The sequence below is a fragment of the Chrysochloris asiatica genome, unplaced genomic scaffold (assembly GCF_000296735.1).
Source record: "Chrysochloris asiatica unplaced genomic scaffold, ChrAsi1.0 scaffold00001, whole genome shotgun sequence".
Taxonomy (NCBI): domain Eukaryota; kingdom Metazoa; phylum Chordata; class Mammalia; order Afrosoricida; family Chrysochloridae; genus Chrysochloris; species Chrysochloris asiatica.
The window spans coordinates 1,752,441-1,776,393 of record NW_006408519.1 but is presented as its reverse complement, the minus strand read 5'-3'; the positions used below and the strand labels follow the sequence as shown (position 1 = coordinate 1,776,393).

Genomic DNA, 23,953 nt, shown 5'->3' with positions numbered 1-23,953 from the left:
TAGATTATCACACAATTCACAATAAAACATTAAAAAAAAAAAAAAAAGAATGTGCTTCACTGCGAGCTAAGCCCTGCACCGTTCAATGGACTCCTGTGAACCCGGGTGGAGACCTGGTTGGCCAGCAGTGTGGCAAGACCTGGGGACTCTTCGGCCCAGAGTCAGTGACATAGCCACAGAGGACTAGAGTAGAGAGTGAAGTGTCCAGCTGATAAGAAGAGAGGGCACATGCACAAGAACACCCACACTTGCAGATAATACCCACTTGACCTGGCTTCAATGACTGGATGATCAGAGCTCAGCTAGAAGAAGAAAGATGAGGGAAAAAAAGAGTAATCTGATGCAATTTGATGAACTTGATTTACACCTATGGATGCAGTAGCTCAAAAGAGGGAACAAATCTTTACAGCGAGGATCATTCCTACCCTCTCCATACAAAGCGTAGACAGGGATGGAAAACTTGGACATTGGCTACCCAAAATGGGGGGACTACAAAGGCAAGAAGTGACTGGCTTACAAGCTTTCAAGAGGGAACCTAGATCCAGAGGGCATGGAGGAAGGTAGAATCGCCACTGAGTAATATCCAATCTGTCTAGGCGGGGCTGATGAAATGAAATGCGGATAGGTCTCTTGTGATACAATAGTGAATAATTGTTATCAGGACTGCTTGTGAGGGTTGGAAATGTAAAGGTAGACGTTTTGTGGCAAAAGGAGGAGAGTGATTAACTTTGCAGTCTAGGACCAGAGGTCCCTGGGACCATGAAGGTAGAAGAGCGGAGAGCGGGGCCCTACCCAGAGAAGCAGAGATGGAAGCAGAGACTATGATGTGGAGAGATGGAGCAGCTAGGGATTCTGGGGATTGTTCCATCTCTCCAGAGAGGAAGAAGGGCTGTGTGCTGAGGAACCGGGGTGGGGGTGGGGGTGGGTGGGAGGCAGGCTTGCAGTGTATACCCTTTGGTTGGGTGATGGTTGATGATGCATAGAGGGGATTGTAACCATGGCAATGAAATGATATACGGTAGAATGAATGTAAAACTAATGTTCTCCCATGTAAACAATCACATAATTCACAATAAAACATTAAAAAAAAGAATGTGCTTCATGTTCTTATTATATGTGGTAGTTTTAACTGGGAGAAAAGAAAGGAAAATGCTATTGCAGTTTGAAAAAGTATTAGAAAACTTGTGCAGTTAAAAATCATTGCCATAAACCGTACCATTTTGACTCTTTTCCACCAATTCAAGTCACCTTGGTTCTTGCAACTTTATTTAAAAATAAATTATTTTGTTTTTCACCTTTCCTATGAATCCAATTTGGTGGATTTCCCCCACACTTATTTTACTGGTTACATAACTGTTGTTTGTTATATTATCTTTGCTGAGCAAGAGATAGTAGTATATACTCTCTTTGTCCTTAGTTTAGTGCTTTGTTTTGAATTATGAGTTTTAGATGTTAACTTGCTATATTCCAGCTTGTTACCCATGCAGTCAATGTAGTTTCTAGCAAGGCTTTTAGTTCAGGCATATCTTAGTTCTAATCTTATTTCTGCCACTTACAAATTGAGTGATTCTGTGTTATTTACACCTTCTAAAACTTAATCTCCCCATCAGTAAAGTAGAAATAATATTACTTACTTGGTGCCATTAATGTAGGATTCAGTGGATGCAAAGCATGTGTGTAGAAACTTGACTCAAAAGCAGCCTCGTTGTCAGACGGGGGGTGGGGGGGGGAGAGTGTATGTGTGAGGGGTGGTGGGAGTGGAGCAACAGCTTTTATGCATACTTCCTCTTCTAGAGCCTGGAACTGCAAAACCAAAAGTCACTAAAAACAGGAAAACTTTCCATTTAAAAACTTGCTCACATATTTGTGGAATTAGTACCTGTTGCCAGACACTGTGCTAGGCTGTAGGGATTCCACCAGGAGGAATGCAGTTTTAAGTCTCATGAAGCATAATCTAGATAAATCAGAGGGAATTAACTGTGTGATATGAGCTATGTTAGGGAAAGTACAAAGAGGATATTTCAATCATGTTCCTAGTCTAGGCCTTTGGGTTGGAGGTGAGGTGTAGGATGCGCAGAGAAGGCTGATTCCAGTGTTGATAAGAGTTGTCCCACTCTTGTAATCTGGTGGTATATTAGATTTAAAATTCCTAAAATCATCAATTAATCTGAACATAGGATGAAGAGATATTAGCTGCAAATTATCTTTGCCATCATTTGCTGACATTATGCTGGATACAGTAGTAAACTCTAGGAACTATGCAAGAAAGAAAATCTGTTTTCTGGAGCTCACACCTTTCAACAAGTAGTTACAAAACAACACAGCCCATACTCTAATGACAGTGTAATGAGAAGTGCACAGTCTCACATTTTCTTTTTGTGCCTTTCGTGCCTTGCCCTGGTCATTTCTGCCCTGCCCCTGGCTTTGCCAATGCATGCTGGCTTTGGAGAGGTATGAGGAGGGGTGGAGGCAGTGGTAAGGATGAAGGAACATGATGGGCCCTGGTTAGGACCCCAGAATTTAAATGTGTCCTAATAATCTTGAATCATACATTTTACCGAATTTTTATACTCATTGTCATGCATGCACAACTCTTCTGATGTTGCTATTTAAAAAACAGAAAGTGGTAGTGTCCTCTGTTAGAGTGCCAGCAAAGCTCTGGTAGCGTGGTGGTTACGAATTGGGCTGCGAACCTCAAAGTCAGCAGTTTGAAACTACCAGCGGTTCTGCGGGAGAAAGACGAGGCGGTCTGCTCCCGTAAAGATTTACAGCCTCGGAAACCCTGTACAGGGTCTCTATGGGTCGTAATCAACTCAACAGCACTTAACAACAACAACAACATGTATTTGTGAACTTAAAGTTTGTGGAAAAATTGAATTAAAAACCATGGAGTTTTTCCATGAACTTTTTGAAGTCCTCACATACATAGACAATGAGTTCTGCTGGTGCAGTGGTTGACTGACAACAGAAAGGTGAGCAATTTGAACCCAGCAGCCACTCCATAGGACAAAGATGAGGCAGTCTACTTCTGTAAAGATTGACAACCTGAAAACATTTCTGGGGCCAGTCCACTTTGTTCTTTAGGGTCACTATGCCTCAGAATCAACCTGGTGGCTACAGGGTGATGTACACAGAGATGCATTGCAGAACTCTGAGACAGGCTATGGTCAGACTATCTGCAATAAAGTAATATTAAAACAGAAATGTTTTTATGCCGTTGGGTTGGTTCCAACTCATAACCACCCTGTATTGGGCTTCTGAGAGCTGCTGGTAGGTTTGAACTGGTGACCTTACTGTTACCAGTCCAATGCTTACAAATGAATATATAAGAAAATCAAGAAAGTAAAAGCTAACACGGAATGTTTTTAGATAATACGTTTAAGCATTCCAGTTACTATGAGAAATAAAGCATTGAAGTTAAGAAGTAGTTTGTAACAGTAAACTATTAGTATCAGTATTCTCTCAGAAGCACTGAATGACAGGACATCGTGTCCACAAACTTGGAAGTTTGCCCTTTATGGCATTTGTTGTTGTTGAGTGCTGTTGAGTTGGTTCCAACCCACAGCAACCCTGTATAGGGTTTCCAAGGAGCGGCTAGTGAGCTTGAACTGTCAACTTTGTGGTTCAAGTGACTTTGCAGTCCAGCACATTAACCCACAGTGCCACACCAGGACTCCAGTTTATTGCCTCAGAACAGCAATAGTGACACTTTTGATTGATTATTGTGTGCCACACTCTGGTTGAAGCACTCTTTAGTCATCAGAATAAGCCTATGATATAAGTACTTTGTAAGTTAAAAAACTTCCGTAGGTCACACAACCAAACACTGTTAGTCAGCTATTATTAGTAGTTAAGATTCAACACAGGCAGACTGACGCTCAAATGTATGCTTTCTCCTTCTTGCCCCCAGATGTGCATTTAAAAGTAAATAAAAGGGGGCAATACTCCATTTAAACGGTTGTTTGTACTTTATTTTTCAGAGGTTATCTTCGGGTACCAACGACAATGAAGACAAATCAGATGAAGAGCCACTTCTAAGAAAGAGTTCTCGTCGGTTTGTCATCTTTCCGATTCAGTACCCCGATATTTGGAAAATGTACAAACAGGCACAGGCGTCCTTCTGGACCGCAGAAGAGGTAAAACGCGTCACCGTTATGTGCATTCTGTAGTGCTGTGCTCATACCTTTTGATACAGGATGTTGAACAATTTTAGCTTAAAGTATATTAACTTCACACACGGAATAAGCTAAATTATCTAAGATAACATTTGGAATTACAGAGACAAAACAATTTTCTCCAGTGCTTTGTGTTTAGACTGCATTCTATATAGCAGTTTTGTGCTGTGAGAGAGGCATTTCATTCTGTCAGCTTTTTCATTTCTAATACATCTTACAGCATTTTCTGTTTTTAAATATACTTTGAGTTTGCCGTGGCCACATCAGGCTAATCTTTACTGATGACCAGCAGGATAAATCAATTGCAATTTAGTTGTAGCCGAAAACAGAGTGAAAGCCATGGTAACCCTGCTTTCTGATCTAGGAGAGACTTGTGTGATTGTACGGACGGAGCTGTCACATTGAAAGTCTGGCCTCTCAGGAAGGCAGCAAACATACTCACTCCTGAGCCTGCTAGGCCAGATTCATAGTGGTGTTCCTTCCAGTGTGGCTGAATCCTCCACTATAAACCTAGCAGAGCTGCCCCTGGTGGAAGCACAGCTGTAGAATGCTGTGTGTGCCACATTTCCACCTAGGAAATGAGTTGAACATAACAAATGAGAGAATATTTGCTGATGTGGATAGGACACTTGGTCATGCAAATGACTGCATTGTGGTCTCATTAAACAAGGGCTTCAAACCAGTTCAAACCAGGTCAGTTATGGCCAACAAGACAAATCAGAACAGACTTGAATTTTTAAAATGTGGGTAAAATGGAATGATAACAGTGTGGGAAAATTATAGGTCAAAGAATTGGGAATGAAGGAGTTGAAAGAAGCCTAGAAGTCTGATCCCAGAGATTGGATCACTGCCAGGACTGGAGAACACCACATATTCATAGTGGCTCTGTCGGCTGCCATCTTTAAGCGAAGCTCTACAGCTTCTGACTAGCCCTCTGTCTTACTGTGGTGACTTACATGTGGCTGTGATGCTGGAAGCTATGCCACTGGTATTTTAAATACCGGCAGGGTCACTTATGGTGAACAGGTTTCAGTGGAGTGTCTAGACTAACACTGACTAGCAAAGGGAGATGCAGACTATTTCTGAATGGTTTGCCACTGAAAACCTTATAAGTTAGCAGTGGAACATTAGCAGATAAAGTACCAAGAGATGAAAACCTTGTGAATAGCAGCAGAGCATTGTTAGATAGAATGCCAGAAGATGAGCCCCTCAGGTTGGAAGGCACTCAAAATACCACTGAGTAACAGCTATAGCCTCAAAGCAGAGTTGACCATGATGAAGTAAATGGAATAAAGCTTTTGGTACCTTCATTTACTGATGGGACACAACTCAAAATGAGGAGGAACAGCTGCAAACATCAATCAATAATTGGAACATGGAATGTACAAAGTATGAATCTAGGAAAACTGGAGTTGTTGAAAATGAAATGGAACGCATAAAAATCTATATCCTAGGCATTCTTGGGATCAACTATCAACACTCACTGAAGCAGCAATCAAGAAGTCAAACAACATATCGCATTAGGCAAGTCTGCTGCCCAAGACCTTTTTAAAGTGTTGAAGAGCAAAGATGTCAGCTTGAAGACTAAGGTGCACCTGACCCAAGCCACGGTATTTTCAGTAACCTCATATGCATGTGAAAGCTGGACAGTAGATAAGGAAGTCTGTAGAAGATTGATGTTTTTGAGTTGTGGTGTTGGAGAAGAATATTGGAAGTGCCATGGGCTGCCAAAAGAACCAATAGATCCATTTTGGAAGAAGTGCAGCCAGAGTGCTCCTTGAAGGCCAGGATGGCCAAACTTTGTTTCTTATACTTTGGACGTATTGTCAGGAGAGAGCAGTCGCTGAAGAATGATATCATGTTTGGTAAGGTGGAGGGTCAGAGAAAAAGAGGAAGAACCCCAACGAGATGGATTGGCCAAGTGGCAGCATCGATGGACTCAAGCATGGCAACAATAGTGAGGTTGGCCCAGGATCAAAGCCGGTGTTTCATTCTGCTGTGCATAGGGTCGCTATGCGTCGGTACTGACTTGATGGCACTTAACAACAACAACAAGGCATCAGTGAGCTGAAATGGACTGGTGTTGGCCATTTTGAATCTGACAGTCATGGTTTACTATGCCAGGAAAGACAAATTCAAGAGGAATGGTGTAGCATTCATCATTAAAAAGAACATTTCAGGATCTGTCTTGAAGTACAATACTGTTTGTGATAGGATAATATAAGGAAGTCGAAGTTCTGGTGTGGTGCTGTAGGATAAGCACTCAACCTCAAGGTCGGTTTGAATCACAAGGTTGGCGGTTCAAACTCAGCAGCCGCTTCTGGGAAACCCTATACAGGGTCACTATGAGTCGGAACCGACTCCACAGCACTTAACAATAACATGAGGAAGTCCTGGTGTGGTGCTATAAGGTAATCACTGGACTGCTAACTGCAAGATCAGAAGTTCAAACCTACCTGCCACTCCTTAGAAGTCCTCTACAGGGTCAGTATGAGTCAGAATCAACTTGATGGCACTTAACAACAATATAGGGAAAACCAGTTAATACCACTACTATGCAAATTTACATACAAACCACTAAAGCCAGTGAAGATGAAATTGAAAAATCTACAGTTTTCTTCAGTCTGAAATGGATCAAACATGCAGTCAAGATGTTTTGATAATTAATGATGATTGGATGAGAAGGTTTGAAACAAAGACTATCAGAAAGTTAGAAATATGGCCTTGGTGACAGAAGTAATGCTGGAGATTGCATGATAGAATTTTGCAAGACCAATGACTTATTCATTACAAATACTTTTCTAAAGAGACATAAAAGGCTACTATATACATGGACCTCCCCAGATGGAATACACAAGAGTCAAATTGACTACATCTGTGGAAAGAGACGGTGGGAAAGCTCCATATCATCAGCCAAAACAAAGCCAGGGGCAGACTGTGGAACAGACCATCCATCAACTGTTCAAGTTCAGGCTGAAACTGACGAAAATAAAAACAAGTCCTTGAGAGCCAAAATATAACCTTGAACATATCCCATATAAAGTTAGAGGCCATTTCAAGAACAGATTTGATGCATTAGACACTAAAGACCAAAGATCAGAAGAGTTGTGGGATGACATCAAGAACATCATACAGAAAGAAAGCAAAAGGTCATTAAGAAGATGAGAAAGAAGAAAAAGACCAAAATGGATGTCAGAAGAGACTCTGAAACATACTCTCCAGCATAGAGATGTTAAAGCAAATGGAAGAAATGAGGAGGCAAAAGAGATGAACAGAAAGTATCAAAGAACAGATTGAGAAGATAAAGTCAAGTATTATAATGAAATGTGCAAAGAGCTGGAGTTAGAAAACCATAAGGGAAGAACACAATCAGCATCTGTCAAGCTGAAAGAATTGAAAAAAAGATTCAAGCTTCAACTTAAAATATTGAATGATTCTATCGGACTCCTGGTATGGTGCTGTAGAGTCAACACTGGACTGAAATTCACAAGGTAGCAGTTCAAATCCACCAGCTGCTCCTTGGAAACCCTGTATGGGTCGCTATGAACTGACTGACTCGACGGCACTTAACAACATAGGCAAAATATTGATTGATGCAGAGAGCATCAAAAGCAGATGAAAGATATACACAGAATCACTGTACCAAAAAGAAATTGCCAATGTTCAACCATATGATCAAGAAGGAAGAAGTCCTAGCTGAACTGAAGGCATTGGCAAAAAATAAATCTCCAGGAGTTTACAGTATACAAATTGAAATCTTTCAACAAACGGATAAATCATTGAAGGTACTCACTCATCTATGTCAAATTTGGAAGACAGTTAGTTACTTGGACAACTGATTGGAAAAGCCATATTTGTGCCCATTCCAAAAACAGGTGACCCAATGAAATGCAGAAATTATCAAACAATATAATTAATATCATATACAAGTAAAAGTTTGCTGAAGATAATTTTAAAATAGCTGCAACAGTACATCAACAGGGAACTGCCAGAAATTTAAGCCAGATTTAGAAGAAGACATGTAATGAGGGATATCATTGCGGAGGTCACATGGATCTTTGCTGAAAGCAGAAAGTACCGGAAAGATGTTTACTTGTGCTTTATTAACTATACAAAGCCTTTCCACTGTATGGATCATGACAAGCTGTGGATAACATTATAAAGAATGAGTATTCCAGAACACTTAATTATGCTCATGAGGGACCTGTACCAAGAGGCAGTTGTTAGAACAAAACAAGGCGATACTGAATGGTTTAAAATCAGGAAAGGAGTGTGCCAGGGTTGTATCCTTCCACCGTACTTATTCAGTCTGTATGCTGAGCAAATAATCTGAGAAGTTGGATTATATGAAGAAGAAAGTGGCATCAAAATTGGAGAAAGACTCATTGTTGTTGTTGTTGTTAAGTGCCGTCGAGTCGGTTCCGACCCATAGCGACCCTGTACAGGGTTTCCGAGGGTGTAAATCTTTACGGGAGTAGAAAGCCTCATCTTTCTCCCGCGGAGCGGCTGGTAGTTTCGAACCGCTGACCTTAAGGTTCGCAGCCCGATTCATAACCACTACGCTATATGAAGAAGAAAGTGGCATCAAAATTGGAGAAAGACTCATTAATAACCTGAAATTGATACAACCTTTCTTGCTGGAAGCGAAGAGGACTTAATATACTTACTGATGAAGATAAAAGATTATAGCCTTTTGTAAGGATTGCATCTCAATGTAAAGAAAACAAAAATCCTCACAACTAGACCAGTAAGTACATAACATTATGATAAATGGAAAAAAGACTGATGTTGTCAAAGACTTCATTTTGCTTCGATCCATAATCAACTCTCATGGAAGCAATAGTCAAGAAATCAAATGACATATATTGAATTAGGCAAATCTGCTTCACAAGACCTCTTTAAAATTTTCAGAACTAAGGTATGCCTGATCCAAGCCATGGTACTTTTAATAGCCTCATATGTGTGTGAAAGTTGGACAGTTAGTTAGGAAGACCAGAGAAGAACTGATACAATCAAGTTCTGGTGTTAGAGAAGAATATTGAAAGTACCACGGACTGCCAGAAGAAAAACAAATCTGTGTTAGAAGATGTATAGCCAAATGCTTCTTAGAAGCGATGGTGAGATTTCATCTCTCATACTTTGGACATGTTATGAGGAGGAACCAATCCCTGGACAAAGGACATCATGCTTGGTAAAGTGGAGGGTCGGTGGAAAAGAGGAAGACACTCAAGCAGATGGACTGGCACAGTGGCAGCAGCAATGGGCTCAAGCATAGCAGCAATTTTGAGGCTGATGCAGGACTGGTCATTGTTTTGTTTTGTTGTGCATGGAACCAACTTGATAGCACCTAGTGATTACTGTGCCAGGTAAGAGATTTGGTTGCTATCCAGTGAGCATGCTGCACTTGTTTTCTCATTGGGAGCTGAAGTTTCTAGCAGGGTGTTGAGTGTTAATTGTTTCCCGTTCCATTTATTATCCTGGTTCGCTCACATTACACAAATTAGGGTACACTCTGGTTTCACTTCATTGGCCATGACTGAAGTGGGAAGAGCCGGTTAAAAGTCCTGCTCTGGACACATAATCAGTCTTCATTTGTTAACGTTATAGATAATACTTTGTGTGTGTACATATATATGTTAGATGTTTCTGAGTTGATTTCAACTCATGGTAACTCTATATATGCAGAGTAGAAGTGAGTTTCCCAAGCCTGTGACCTTTCAGAAGCCAATGACTAGGCCTGTCTTCCAAGGTGCTTCTAGGCAGGTTTAAACTGAACACCTTTTGGCTAGTAGTTCGTGCTTAACCATTTGCACCATCTAAGGATATAGATATATGAGTGTGTCTCTGTCAATTGCTAGAGAGATTGCTACTGTACATGGAAACACATACTGCTCAGAATGCAGGCTCTATGGCCAGACTGCCTAGGTTGACTCTTCTGTTTTTTTAAGAGGAGCCCTCCTAGTGTAGTGGGTTACGCATTGGGCTGCTAACAGCAGGGTCAGCAGTTTGAATCACCAGTGACTCTGCAGGAGAAAGATGAGGTTTTCTGCTTCTGTAAAGATTTATAGCCTCAGAAACCTTACACAGGGTCCCTGTGAGTTGGAACTGACTCAATGGCATACCACCACCACTGGACTTGGCAAAACTGCTTTACCTCTCTGTGTTTCCTCATTGGTAAATTGGACTCATAGTACCTGGCCCATAGAGATGTTACAAAGACTAATGAGAGGTTTAGAATGGTATTCCATGTACAGTAAACAAGAATTAAACATAAGCTATTATTTTACACATACAATAGGAGATTTAAACTAGAAATCATGATGGTACCAATTTTTTAATGTTCTTTTATACTAAGTTTTACCTACCTATCTTTATTATATTGTATTGGTGTACGCTCAGCATATTTATCTTGTATATATTGTTGTATAGAACAATAACAACAGTAGCAACAACAAAACTCACTATTTACAAACTGGGCCATAGTACTTTGCACACCTGACTGTTCTTAACTGTCTGTGGTTTTTAGACACTTCTTTGTCAGATGTGGTTAACAGAACAAATGGTTAAGAGAATAAAGGGAGCACACAGGTGGCCTTTTCAGTCATCAGTTTAAAAAGTATTTCTGATATTTTAGTTTCTTGAATTTCACATGGAAATTATTTGCATCTTTTGGCAAATTTGTTTTGCTATAACTAAGAAATGCTATTCTTAAAAAATTAAAATAAAGAGGCTGATTATAGGAATAATCAAGTATACATTTTGAAGGAGAGTCAAATTAGCTTTTAGGTCCACATATTTTTCATGTAAGCAGATTACATACATTACAATTTAAGCAGCCTTGTTGTTGTTGTTAGCTGTCATCGATTGGCATCTGACTTATACCACCGCTATGTACAACTGACAGAACACTGCCCAGTCCTGCACCATCCTCACAATGGTTAGGCCTGAGCCCATTGCTGCTGCCAACATGTTGAGGGTCATCCTCTTTTTCACTAAACCTCCATTTTACCAGCATGATGCCCTTCTCCAGGGACTGGTCCCTCCTAATAACATGTCCAAAATATCAAAGACAACATCTTGCCATCCTGACTTCTAAGAAGCATTCTGGATGTACTTCTATTGCAGATGTGCCTGTTCTTTTGGTAGTCCATGGTACTTTTAATATTATTCTTCAACACCATAACTCAAATGCATCAATGCTTTTATGGTCTTCTTTATTCATTGTCCAATTTTCACACGAATATGAGGCTATTGAAAATACTATGGCTTGTGTCGGTGCACCTTAGTCTTCAAACTGACGTCTTTGTTCTTGAACACAACCAGCCTTTGTGGTGGTGATGATTATGGGCCATGGAGTTGGTTCTGACTCACAGCAACCCTGTATAGTGTTTCCGAGGCCATAAATCTTTACAGGAGCAGAAAGACTCATCTTTCTCCTTTAGAATGACTGGTAGTTTCAAACTGCTGACCGTGAGGTTAGCAGCCTGACTCATAACCGCTACGCTACCAGAGCTCCTTACAATCAGCTTTAGGCTCCTTTATTTTTTCAATGTTTAGCATAGTCACCCAATGTGCCTGATCCTCAGAAATCTTTATTCTGAAGGTAGGAGATCTGGGAAATATTTTTTAAAGCCACCTAGTCAATTGTGATTGTCAGATAGTTTGAAGTGAGCATATTACGTTGGTGAAGTTAAAAAATTTTTTTCAAATGAGGTAACACTGCACAGGGACGTTTATGTGATAGGATTATAGTTCTAAATGACATTCAAAAGTTATAGAAAAACTTTACATGAAAAGGATGGAGTCCTAAGCACATTCTCTAAATGAAAAATCACCAACATAGTGTAAGTAAAATTCGTAAGACCTTTAGAAGCTGAGTGGTCAAAGGGATAAGTTAAAGTTATAGTAGTTACAAACGAGCATGTTATAAAATTTATCCTTAGTAATAGGAATATAATACATGAGAACTAGGAAGATACACCTCACTTAAACCTGAGTTTTAGTTTTAATAGAAAACAATTTTTAGTTTACATATTTTACAAGATGTGTACAAATATTCCCCTAAACAGACCTGACCCATTTTATCCTTGACACACAACACAGTGTCTGGCATGTAATAGGCACCTTGTAAATGTTTAAAGAATAAGTTAATAGATAAAGGATTTTTAGATAAGAATACTCAAAGGATTAAAAGAATAGATCATTAGTCCATTCTGGAATGGTCAAAGAGATGAGGGCTCTGTTAGAATAAATAGAAGAGCTAAGGACAATTGCTTATTTTAAATACTTACAAGGATATTGTGAAACATAAAGAGATTTTCCTGAAACAAAATAATATCTACAAGGTACATTTAAAGACAGTTTTAAAATTGTAGATCTCACCAAACTCTAGACAGTATCTCTCTCTCTTAAGTACAAGGACTACCTTTTTTTTTTTTTTTTTTTTTAAAGGTTTTTATTGTGGAATGAGTGAAAGTTTACAAGGCAGATCATCAGTTTTACGTTCAACAAATCATACACCTTGTTTCATTACAATGAATACATTCTCCTCATGTACCATTAGTTAACAGTATTTCTCACTATTCACTTTAGCTCTTTTTTTTTTTAAACACTCAGACATATATAATAACTTACATCACCAAAGGGCACATTCTGCATGCCTGGCCTGCCTCCTGGCTGCCAGCTCTTAGGTCCCTCACTTTCCATGTATCTAGAGTCCTCAGCTGCTCCCTCTTTCCAAGTTCTCGTCTCTGCATCCATATCTGGTATGGCTACTTCTCTGGATAAGGTCCCGCATTCTGCTTCTGCTCTTCTCCCTTGATGGTCCTAGGGTCCTTAGTTTCTCAACTGTAAGATTAGCTACTCCCCTGTTTTTGTTACAAGACTTCTACCTTTACAACTGTGACAGGCACAATTAGTCATGATAACAACTACTCACTATTGAATCATAAGAATCTTATCCCTGTCTCTTTTCACCAGACCCATCTAGACAAGATGAAAACTATTCAGTGGGGACTTTCTTCCCCCACACACTCTTAAACTAAACTCCGTCTTGAAACCTTGTAAGCCAGTCACTTCGTGCCTTTATTGTCCCCTCATTTTAGGTAGCCCATGCAAGGACTACTTCTAATAAACATTAAAAAAATATCTATTCCCAAAGGAAGACATAACCTATAGACTGCTTTAAACCCAGGTAGCTAACTACCTAATATTGCTTCTGGTTATAAAAGTAGATTTTCTGACAGTAAACTAGCTGCTATAATTGATTAACAGGTGCCTTTTATCTATCAAGGAGTCCTGGTGTGGCACTGTGGGTTAATACACCAGACTGCAAAACCATTTGAACTGCAAGGTTGGCAGTTCAAGCTCAACAGCTGCTCCTTGGAGACCCTATACAGGTTTGCTATGGGTTGGAACTGACTCAACAGCACTTTACAACAGCAAACAAATGTAGATCATTCTACAGTCAGGAGATAAATTAATTTCTCAGGTAACCTGACTCTGGGTCTTTCAAGTCCTGAATCTGGGATAGGAAAACAATGAGTCTTCCAAAAGTACAGGACCTCTTCCCCTAGTAGAGTTAGTAGGGATGTAGGAGAAGGCCCTAGTTCCACAGAGGAAGAACCACCCTGCTGGAGCTGTGTTATAGAATTCTGTACTAACTCCGCTATGGTAGGAGGTAAAGGATTGTTCAATGTACAATGCTCCCTGCAAATAGAAATCAGACAAACTAAACATTTTCATTCCAGCAATGGGGGATTAAACCTGAACGTCTATACCATAGCAGCTTGAATCGCAGCTGGAGATCAGCGGAAGAATTCATGGCCCATTGTTCTCCTGGGTTTTTCTTGACTGTTGTGTGGTGAGTCCAGGTCTTGAGGCCCGCGAGTTTGAGAGCAGTGGGGGTGGTCTGCAGGATCTCCTAAAGCCCCAGTCCATTCCTCCTCTAACTGGGAGGCAGGTCCATCTTTCCACGTTTTCAACAGGACTGAATCTCCAGGCTGGAAAGTGTGCAGGCTACCTGTAACGGAGGAAGCAGACCTGGGAAGAGCAGATTTTAAGAAGAATAGAAAATGCAAGTGTGCATATTGCTGCACCGTCTACCCTTGGTTGAGGGCAGGTGAAGGGTTGAGGGAAGCTGCCTGGGAAAGTTCACCGTATATAATTTCATAAGGGCTCAATTTAAGCACTCTTCTGGTGGCTACCTGAATGCGGAACAGGGCTAGAGGCAATACCTGGTTTCAATATAGATGAGATTCCTGACAGAGTTTTGCCATTGTTTCTTTAGAATATAGTTTATTTCCTCCACTTTCCTGGAATGAGGTCTCCATCCTGAGCGCAATCTCCGTGTCATCTGTAGGTGTTTGCTGCTCCAATGTCACTTTGGACACTTTGTGGGAGTCCACACCTAGGGGTAATCTCTTTCAAAAGGATTTTTATTACTTCTGAAATTCACTTGGTCCAGGTGGGGAAAGTCTGTACCCAACCAGGAAAGATATCTACAAAAACAAAGCCAGCAAATATTTAAGTCCCCAACTTGGGGGCATCTCTGTGAAATCGACCTGCCAATTTTCAAAGGGTTGTTTACCTTGATATTGGTGCAAGCCATCCTTTTGTCCTGGGATTGTTCTTGAGGCAGTTCAAGCGAATATCCTGAAAGCTTTTTTTTTGGTCCCCAGTCTGGAGCCAGAGCCTAACGAATCTAGCCAGACCTCTTTCCCAGAGTGAGTCATTTCTTGGACTCCTTTAAGAAGGGCAGGAGCTAGTTTTCACAGGATCAGAACCATTCTGTTGCCGTTCACTTCTTATCCTTCAACCTCTCAGAACAAGAACTATCCCCTCTTCATTCACTTTTCATTCCGTAACCTCTCTCTCAAATCCTCTTGCCTCAGTCTAACTCAAGTGTTCAGGGTACACACTCACAGTCTTTCCTGCCAACATTCTAATGCCCTTGTCAGTGTAATCATTTTGGCCTTTTGAGCTGAGGTCCCTGACAGGACGGCTACTGCCTCCACAAGATCTTTTAAGGTTATTATCACATACCCTGCTCTGAGTACCTTTCTCCATGTAACTGCTTCTATCCATGAACAATGTCTAGTCCACCAGGTATAATGGTCGGTCAAACAGATCAGGTCAGCTGGAAAATACTTGATCAATGATTTCTATATAATCATGGTTCAGCCCTTTAGCAACCACATTGGGGAGGAGGGTGGCTGGGTTTAGTCACCCCACAATTCTCAGAGTAATATTCTGATTGTACAGTAAAATAACCTGGTATTGCCTCATCTGTTCTGTTGTGAGCCATGGGCCTCCCTTCTGTCGCTATGAGTCAGAACCAACTTCATGGGACACTACCACCACCATTATCTGTCAGGTAATGTTGGAATGCTAGCCACAAGGTTCACAGTTCAAATCCACCAGCCATTCCAAGGGAGAAAGATGAGGCCATCCGCTCCTGTAAAGATTTACGGTTTCAGAAACCCTATATAGTATTGCTATGAGTCAAATGGACCTGACGGCAGTGGGATTCTCTGTCTGGGAGTTCCTGGGTGATACAAACAGTTAACACACTGAACTACTAAACAAATGGTTAGAAATTTGAATTCACTTAGAAGCACCTTGGAAGAAAGGCCTGGCAATCAATCAATCTATTTCCATAAAATTAACCATTGGAAACTCCATGGAACACATGTCTACTCTGACGGACGCATAATGGGTCACCTTAAGTTAGAATCCGCTCAACAGCAACTGGAACTGGATTGTCTAAAACATAAATAGATTTTATTCATAGTTCTTTAATTTTAAATGTTAATTCAAATATTTTTAAAGTACACTGTGGCTAGTCTGTTTCTCAATTTGCCAGAAAATTAGATTCTTTCATAATGTTTTTGGTTGTTTTTTTTGTTTGTTTCTTTGTGATATAAACATTTTTACTTTTTCATGTTTTACCAGAAATGAGATGACCCTAGTTAAACTTTGGGGTAAAAGTTACTTTTCCACATACTTTAGGATGAATTTAACTCCAAGTTAAAAATTTTGAAACTTTGTTTAAATTTCAGGTTGACTTATCAAAGGATCTCCCTCACTGGAACAAACTTAAACCAGATGAGAAGTATTTTATCTCTCACATCTTAGCCTTTTTTGCAGCCAGTGATGGCATTGTAAATGAAAACTTGGTAAGATTTTTATTTTATTTTACTCTTGTTCCTATTTAGCAGCTGAATGATGATCATGGGAGTCAGATAATTAGACTGCCCCTGGAAAAAAAATGTCTAAGAAATGAACTAGATGAAGGTGCCACTGCCACTGCCATTGGTCAATTCCAACTCCTGGTGAGCTTATGTAGAATTCCTGAGACTGTAAATCTTTACAGGCAGCTTCATCTTTCTCCCATGGAGTGGCTGGTGTGTTTGAACTACTGACCTTGTGGTTATCAACCACAGTGCTCCTTAGATGAAGGTTAGCATTTGAAAGTGTTTTTCTGACAACGTGTCAGAGGAAAAGATGTATTTCTGTCAGCTGACCAGCAAAATATCATGAAACTATACATGCACTGTAACAATCAAAACTACTGACAATGTACAGATGTGAGCTTGAGTTTTTCCCTTAGCTAATAGAGAACCTGCCCCGTAATCACCCTTCTAGGGCTCTAGAATAGGGCTCTCAGTTCTGGCTCCCCCTGTTTAAACTTGATTTACGGTTGATCAAGGGGTTGGCTTTCTTTATAAAGATGAGAACTTTCATCAGGGACTAGAAAGGGGCTCAGTAGGTGATTGATTTTTTTTTTTTTTTTTCCCTGTCTACTGTCAAGAAAAAAAAAATGACTTTAGGTCAGTTCTATAAAGCATAATATTAATTTATGATAGATGTTCTAAAATTTATTTGGAAATAAATAAATACACAGTATTTATACCTAGCAGGTCACTGTATTTAATTGCTTAAGAATACAATATGTGGCTGATTTATAGTTAATGGTGGTTGGTGGTAGTGTGCTATGGAGTTGCTTCTGACTCATAGTGACCCTGCATAGGGTTTCTGAGGCTATAAATCTTTACAGGAGCAGAAAGCCTCATCTTTCTTCCGTAGAACTGCTGGTAATTTTGAACACCTGACATGAGGTTAGCAGCTCGACTCGTAATAAACAGTTTTGCTTAAATGAACCCATACAGACTTTTTGACCCATTTGTGACATGACAAGTGATCATTCTGATGCCCAGATTCTGAAGGTTGTTGTTACATGCCTTTGAATCTGTTTCCACCCACGCAACTCTGTGCAGGATTTCTGAGGAGTGACTGGTGAGTTAAAACCACCAACCTTGCAGTCCAGTCCTTACCCTGCAGCACTACACCAGGACTTCAAGATTCTGATTGTTGTTGTTTGTTAAGTGCCATGGAGTTGGTTTCGACTCACAGCGACCCTGTATAGGGTTTCCAAGGAGCGGCTGGTTGGTTTGAACCGGTGACCTTGCAGTTCAAACCGACCTTGTCAGTCATTATCCTGCAGTGCTGCACAAGATTCTGAGTGTTGCTGTTGTTAAGTGCCGTCAATTTAGTTCTGACTCATAGAGACCCTATATAGGGTTTCCCAGGAGTGACTGGTAGTTTTGAACCACTGACGTTGTGGGTCTCAGTCCAGTGCTTATCCTATAGTGCCACAGTAGGATTCAGATTCTGAATAGCAGTGTTTGATTGGACATATTGGTTTTCCTTTCTTCCCTTAGGTGGAGCGCTTTAGTCAGGAGGTACAGGTCCCAGAGGCTCGCTGTTTTTACGGCTTCCAAATTCTCATCGAGAACGTTCACTCAGAGATGTACAGTTTGCTAATAGATACTTACATCAGAGATCCCAAGAAAAGGTAATAATGTAGGGATTTTATTTATAAAGACTCATACTATAGTTTAACTATGCTAAGAACAGATTGTATTCCCAAACTAAATGTTTAGAAAGAATTATTCAAATATGGGAGTTCACGAATATGATTTCCATTTCTTAATAACATCTTGGGTTTTTTAAAAAACAAACCAAAAAACCTATATGTGTTGTTGTTAAGTGCCATTGAGTTGGTTCCAATTCGTAGTGACCCTGTGTAGGGTATCTAAGAGAGGCTGGTAGGTTTGAACTGCTAACCTTGTAGTAGCAGTCCAGTGCTTATTTTACAGTGCCACACCGGGACTCCCAGTTAATCTTTAGATACTGTATCTAAAAATAAGCCTTTTCATTAGCATATTCTTTTTAGAAATGAAATATTTTAATTTAATTATTAAACCAGAGCCAAACCACTAATTTAAGTTTTACTTTCGTTTCTACATTTTATTGACATGTAAAAATGGCGAAACCCCTACAACAATCCCAAACCTATGGATCTAATAGCATATATACAGTTGCAGTTACTAGCTATGTTTAAATTGAAAATTTAATCTGATTAAGAAAAACAAGTGACTAATTTTACCATTCATTCTTTTGGTGTTACAGGGAATTTTTATTTAATGCAATAGAAACAATGCCATATGTTAAGAAAAAAGCAGATTGGGCTTTGACATGGATAGCAGATAGAAAATCGACATTTGGTACGTAGCTTTAATTTACATAGAAACAAACGTCTCAGGTGATGTGATGCCATCTTCCGTGGTATGACTATGGAGCTATGTTTTCATTTCATTGGAATGCATTTCCTTTTCATTCTGTTTCATCAAGATCTAGTATGGAAAAAAAAAAAAAGATCTAGTATGAGTCGAAGTCATAGCCTGGAAGAAGCATACAAATGCCTCAATATGCCACTTTAATAGAATCATTATTTCTGATAATGAACTAAAACTTGTGGTAAAATGATCTAAAGCTATTCTCTAGTGTTAATCATTTGAAAGGTTAAGCTGTCAATGTATAGTCAGCCTGTCACATAGCCACCCTGTGTAGGGTTTCTGAGGCATGACGGACAAATTAGAACCATCGCCAACCTTGCAGTTCAAATCGACCGTGTGGTCCAGTGCTTATCCTACAGCGCCTCACCAGGACTCCACAATTTTGAATGTTGTTGTTAAGTACCTGATGAGTATTATAGCAATCCGCAGTTTGTATTTGCTTTATGAGTGTTTATTTAGGATTTAAGTAAATGAAAGTGTTAGTGTTTTTCAGGGAGCAAATATCCGGAGTAAGTAAAAATTTGCCATGCTATGCTTATTTGTCATGTAAACTAAATGCAGCTATCTTTCTGGATAATTTAGGATCCAATAATTTTTTTAAGGAAGTAATTAACATTGACTCTTATATATTGTCTAAGTATTTATAAAATTTGATTAAAATATTTAAGCATTTCATTTGAATATCTCTTACTTGTCTCACTCTTAGCTATTTAAAAATTAGTGGTCTTTACATGATTTTACCACTTTGTCATACTGTGGTGGCTTGTGTGTTGCTGTGGTGCTAGAAACTATGCCACCAATATTTCAGATACAAGTAGGGTGATTCATGGTGGGCAGGTTTCAGTGGAGCTTCCAGACTAAGACAGACTATGAAGGAGAGGCGGACGTGGACCACTTCTGAATGGTTAGTCACTGGAAGTCTTATGACTAGTAGTGGAACATTGTATGATATAGTGGCAAAAGATTAGTTCCTCAGGTTGGAAAGCACTAAAAATATGATGGACAAGCTGACTCCTCAAAGTAGAGTTGACCTTAATGACCTGGATGGAGTAAAGCTTTTAGGATCTTCATTTGCTGATGGGACACAGCTCAAAATGAGAAGAAACAGAGGCAAACATTTGTTAGTAATCTGAATGTGGAATGTATGAGTTATGCATCTAAGAAAACTGGAAATTGTCCAAAATGAAATGGAATCCATAAAGATCAATATCCTAGGCATTGGTGAGCTGAAATGTACTGGTGGTATTGGTCATTTTGAATTTGACATTCATATGGTTTACTATGTGAGGAATGACTAATTAAAAAGAAGTGATGTCACATTCATCAAAAAGAGCATTTCAAGATCATTTTGAAGTGTAGTGCTGTCTGTGTAGTGCTGTCAGTTAATATCACTATTGTCCAAATTTATAAATCAGCCTCTAAAGCCAGTGATGATGAAATTGAAGAATCCTACCAACTTCTTGAATCTGAAATTAATCAACCATGCAATGAAGGTACATTGATAATTTTTGGTGATTGGAATGCAAAAATTGGAAACAAATAGGAAGGAGCAGTAGTGGGAAACTGGTTTTGGTGATAGAAAATATGCTGGAGATCACGTGGTAGAGTTTTGCAAGACCAACAATTTATTAATTATAAATACCTCTTTAGACAAATACCTATTTTTAGCAGCATAAACGACAATTACATACATGAACCTCACCAGGTGGAATACACAGGAATCAAATGACTACATATGTGGGAAGAGATGAAGGAGAATCTCAGTAACGTCAGTGAAAACAATGCACATATGCAAGTTTAAGCTGGAGAATATGAAAACAGGTTTATGAAAGGCAAAATAAGACCTTGAGTATATCTCATGTGGATTTAAAGACCATTTTAAGAACAGATTTCATGTATTAGACGCTAATGATTGAAGACCAGAGAGTGCTGGAATATCAATAACATCATAAATGAAGAAAGCAAAAAACGATTTAAAGACAGAAAAGAAACAAGAGAGCTAAATGGATATCAGAAGAGACTCTTAAACTGGTTCTTTCTTGAATGAAGAGAAGTTAGGGCAAATGGAAGAAATGACAAAAAGTGCTGAACAGAAAATTTCAAAGGGCAGCTCAAAAAGACAAAGTAAAATTTTATAATGAAATATTCAAAGATCTGAAGTTAGAAAACCAAAAGGGAAGAACATGCTCAGCATTTCTGAGGCTGAAAGAACTGAAGAAAAAAATTCAAGCCTTAAGTTGTAATATTGAAGCATTATATGGATAAAATATTGAATGAAGCAGTAAGCATCAAAAGAAGATGGAAGGAAAACATATAGTTATTATACCAAAAAGAATTGGGTAATGTTCAGTCATTTCAATAAGTACAATATGATCATGAATGGATGGTGTTGAAGAAAGAAGTTCAGACTGCACTGAAGGCATTGGTGAAAAACAAGGCTCTGGGTATTGATGGGATACCAGTTGAAATATTTCAACAAACTGATGCAGCATTGGAGACACTCATTTGTCTCTGCCAAGAAATTTGGAAGACCACTACCTGGCCAACTGATTGGAAGAGATCCTTATTTGTGCCTGTTCCAAAGTAAAGTGATAAAATGGAATGCAGTATATGTTATTAATATTGAACAATATCTTTAATATCACATGCAAGTAAAATTTTGCTGATGATAATGCAAAAGCGGTTATAGCAGTACACTGACAGGGAGCTGCTGATTCAGAAGAGGACACACTGATGTCAGATGGATCTTGGCTGAAAGCAGGAAATACAAGAATGACTTGTGCTTTATTGACTTGCAAAGATATCCTACTATGTGGATCATGCAAAACTATGGATCACAATGCAAAGAATGGGAATTCTAAAACACTAATTAATTATGCTTATGAGGAACCCATACATAGACCAAGAAGTAGTCATTTGGGCTGAATAAGGTATACTGAATGGTTTAAAATCAGGATTCTATCATTTTACCATACTTGTATCAGTTCACCATTCAATCTGTATACTGAACAAATAATCTGAGAATCCAGGTTATATGAAGAACATGGCATCAGGATTGGAGGAAGATTCACTAACAATGTGATATATGCAGATGACACAATCTTGCTTGTTGGAAACAAAGAGGACTTAAAGTACTTATTGATGAAGATCAGAGACTACAACCTTGAGTATTAGTTGCACCTCAGTGTAAAGAAAACAAAAATTCTCACAACGGGGCCAATAAATAACATCATGATAAATGGGGAAAAGATTGAAGTGGTCAAAGACTTCGTTTTGTTTGCATCCCATCAATGCTCATGGAAGAAGCATTCAATAAATCAAACAATAGTAGTGCATCAAGCAAATATGCTGCAAAAGATCTCTTTAAAGTGTTAAAGTGTCACTTTGAGGACTAATGTGCATTTGACCAAGCTGTGGTATTTTCAGTTCAGACAGGATGGGAAGCTTAGGTTACATGGTGACTTGGTGACCCATGGTTAGATTTTCATTCTCTGCTAAAGGCTAGTAAGTAGGCTTTAACAAGCTGAAAGCTGTTTCTCAAAAGGAAAGTAGTTTTCTCCAGAGGATGGCAGGACTTTGCTCCAAAGTCTTAAAGGTCTGTGCTGTAATTCACCAAAAAGGTCCTGCCAAAGACTTCAAATAGCATCTCTATCTGCCGCTGACTCTTTAAGCAACATTGGATCAGCTGGATCATATGGCCCAAGTGGCAGAGTGGCTTGCATGGCAGGCTGAACCTGTTATAGAGCCTTCTCTTGTCCTGGGACCCACTCAAAACTAGGCATTTTTTGAGTCACTTGATAAATAGGTCAGAGTAGCACACCCAAATGAAGGATATGTTATCTCTAAAATCCTGAGGCCCACCAGGTGTTGTTATTCCTTTTTCATTGTGGGAGGAACCAGGTATAATAGCTTATCTATCCTTCACTTTAGTAGGAATATCTTGACATGTCCCACACCACAGAACCCTTACAAATTTCACCGAGGTGGAAGATGCCTTAATTTTTGTCTGGTCTACTTCCCACGTTGTAGTATGCAGATGTTATAACAATTAGTTTAGATTCATTGATACATCTTCCTCACTAGATCCAGTCAGCATAATCCTATCAATGTAATGGACCAATGTGATGATGTTTTGTGGCAGGGAAAAACAATCAAGTTCCCTGTGGGTTAATTTCTAGCAATGTGCTGAAGAGTTGATATACCTCTGAGGTAGGACAGTGAAGGTATATATTGTTGGCCTTGCTAGCTGAAGGCAAGCTGCTTCTGGTAAACCTTCAAACACAGAATTGAGAAAAGGGCATTTGGCAGATCAGTAGCTGCATACCAGGCTGTCAGTCATTAATACTCGTGTTGTTGATAAGTGCCATCGGGTTGGTTCCGGCTCATAGCAACCCTGTATAGGGTTTCTGAGGAGTGGCTGGTGAATTTGAACTGCCATCCTTGAGTTCAAACCGACCTTGCAGTCCAGTGCATTATCTCACAGTGCCATATAGTGACCTTTTATAGGGTTTCCAAGGAGCAACTGGTGGATTTGAACTACAGACCTTGTGGTTAGCAGTTCAGTGCTTATCCTACAGTGCAACACCAGGTACCAGAAGATGTATTCATTTGTTTAAGCAATGAAACCACATCTGAGACAGAAACTGAAATTGGGTTCACTACCTGGTTAAGTTTACAATAATTTACTGTCATTCTCCAAGATCTATCTGCTTTTTGCACAGGGAAACAGTTGAGTTAAATGGGGATGTGTTAGGAGTCACCACCTCTGCATCCTTCAAGTCCTTGATTGTGGCACTAATTTCTGTAATACCTCCAGGGATGTGGTATTGCTTTCGGTTTACTATTTTCCTATGTAGAGGCAGTTCTAATGGCTTCTACTTGGATTTCCTACCATAATAGCATAACCCTTATTCCACATGTCAGGGGTCCAGTGTGGGAGTTCTGCCAGATGCTGAGTATGTTTATTCTGATTTTGCCTTGTGGAACTGGGGAAATCACTAGAGGATGATTTTGGGGACCGAACGGACCACTGTAATATGGACCTTAGCTAAGACTCCAGTGACCTTTGTATGCCCCACTTTCACTGGTAGACCACAGTGTTGTTTTGAATATCCTGGAATTAGTGTCAATTCAGAGCCG

General features: G+C 39.5%; 1 protein-coding gene across 2 annotated transcripts in view; it reads left to right on the top strand.

Annotated features, from left to right (window-relative positions):
* RRM2B (ribonucleotide reductase M2 B (TP53 inducible)) overlaps positions 1-23,953 on the top strand; it is a 65,332-nt gene that overhangs the window by 14,593 nt on the left and 26,786 nt on the right. The window contains exons 2-5 of one of the 2 annotated variants that reach the window (XM_006830615.1): positions 3,981-4,136; positions 16,235-16,351; positions 17,897-18,030; positions 18,648-18,742. In XM_006830615.1, the coding sequence (XP_006830678.1) occupies positions 3,981-4,136; positions 16,235-16,351; positions 17,897-18,030; positions 18,648-18,742 (502 nt within the window). The remainder of the gene's footprint in view (positions 1-3,980; positions 4,137-16,234; positions 16,352-17,896; positions 18,031-18,647; positions 18,743-23,953) is intronic. The other variant, XM_006830616.1, reaches the window with a different exon arrangement.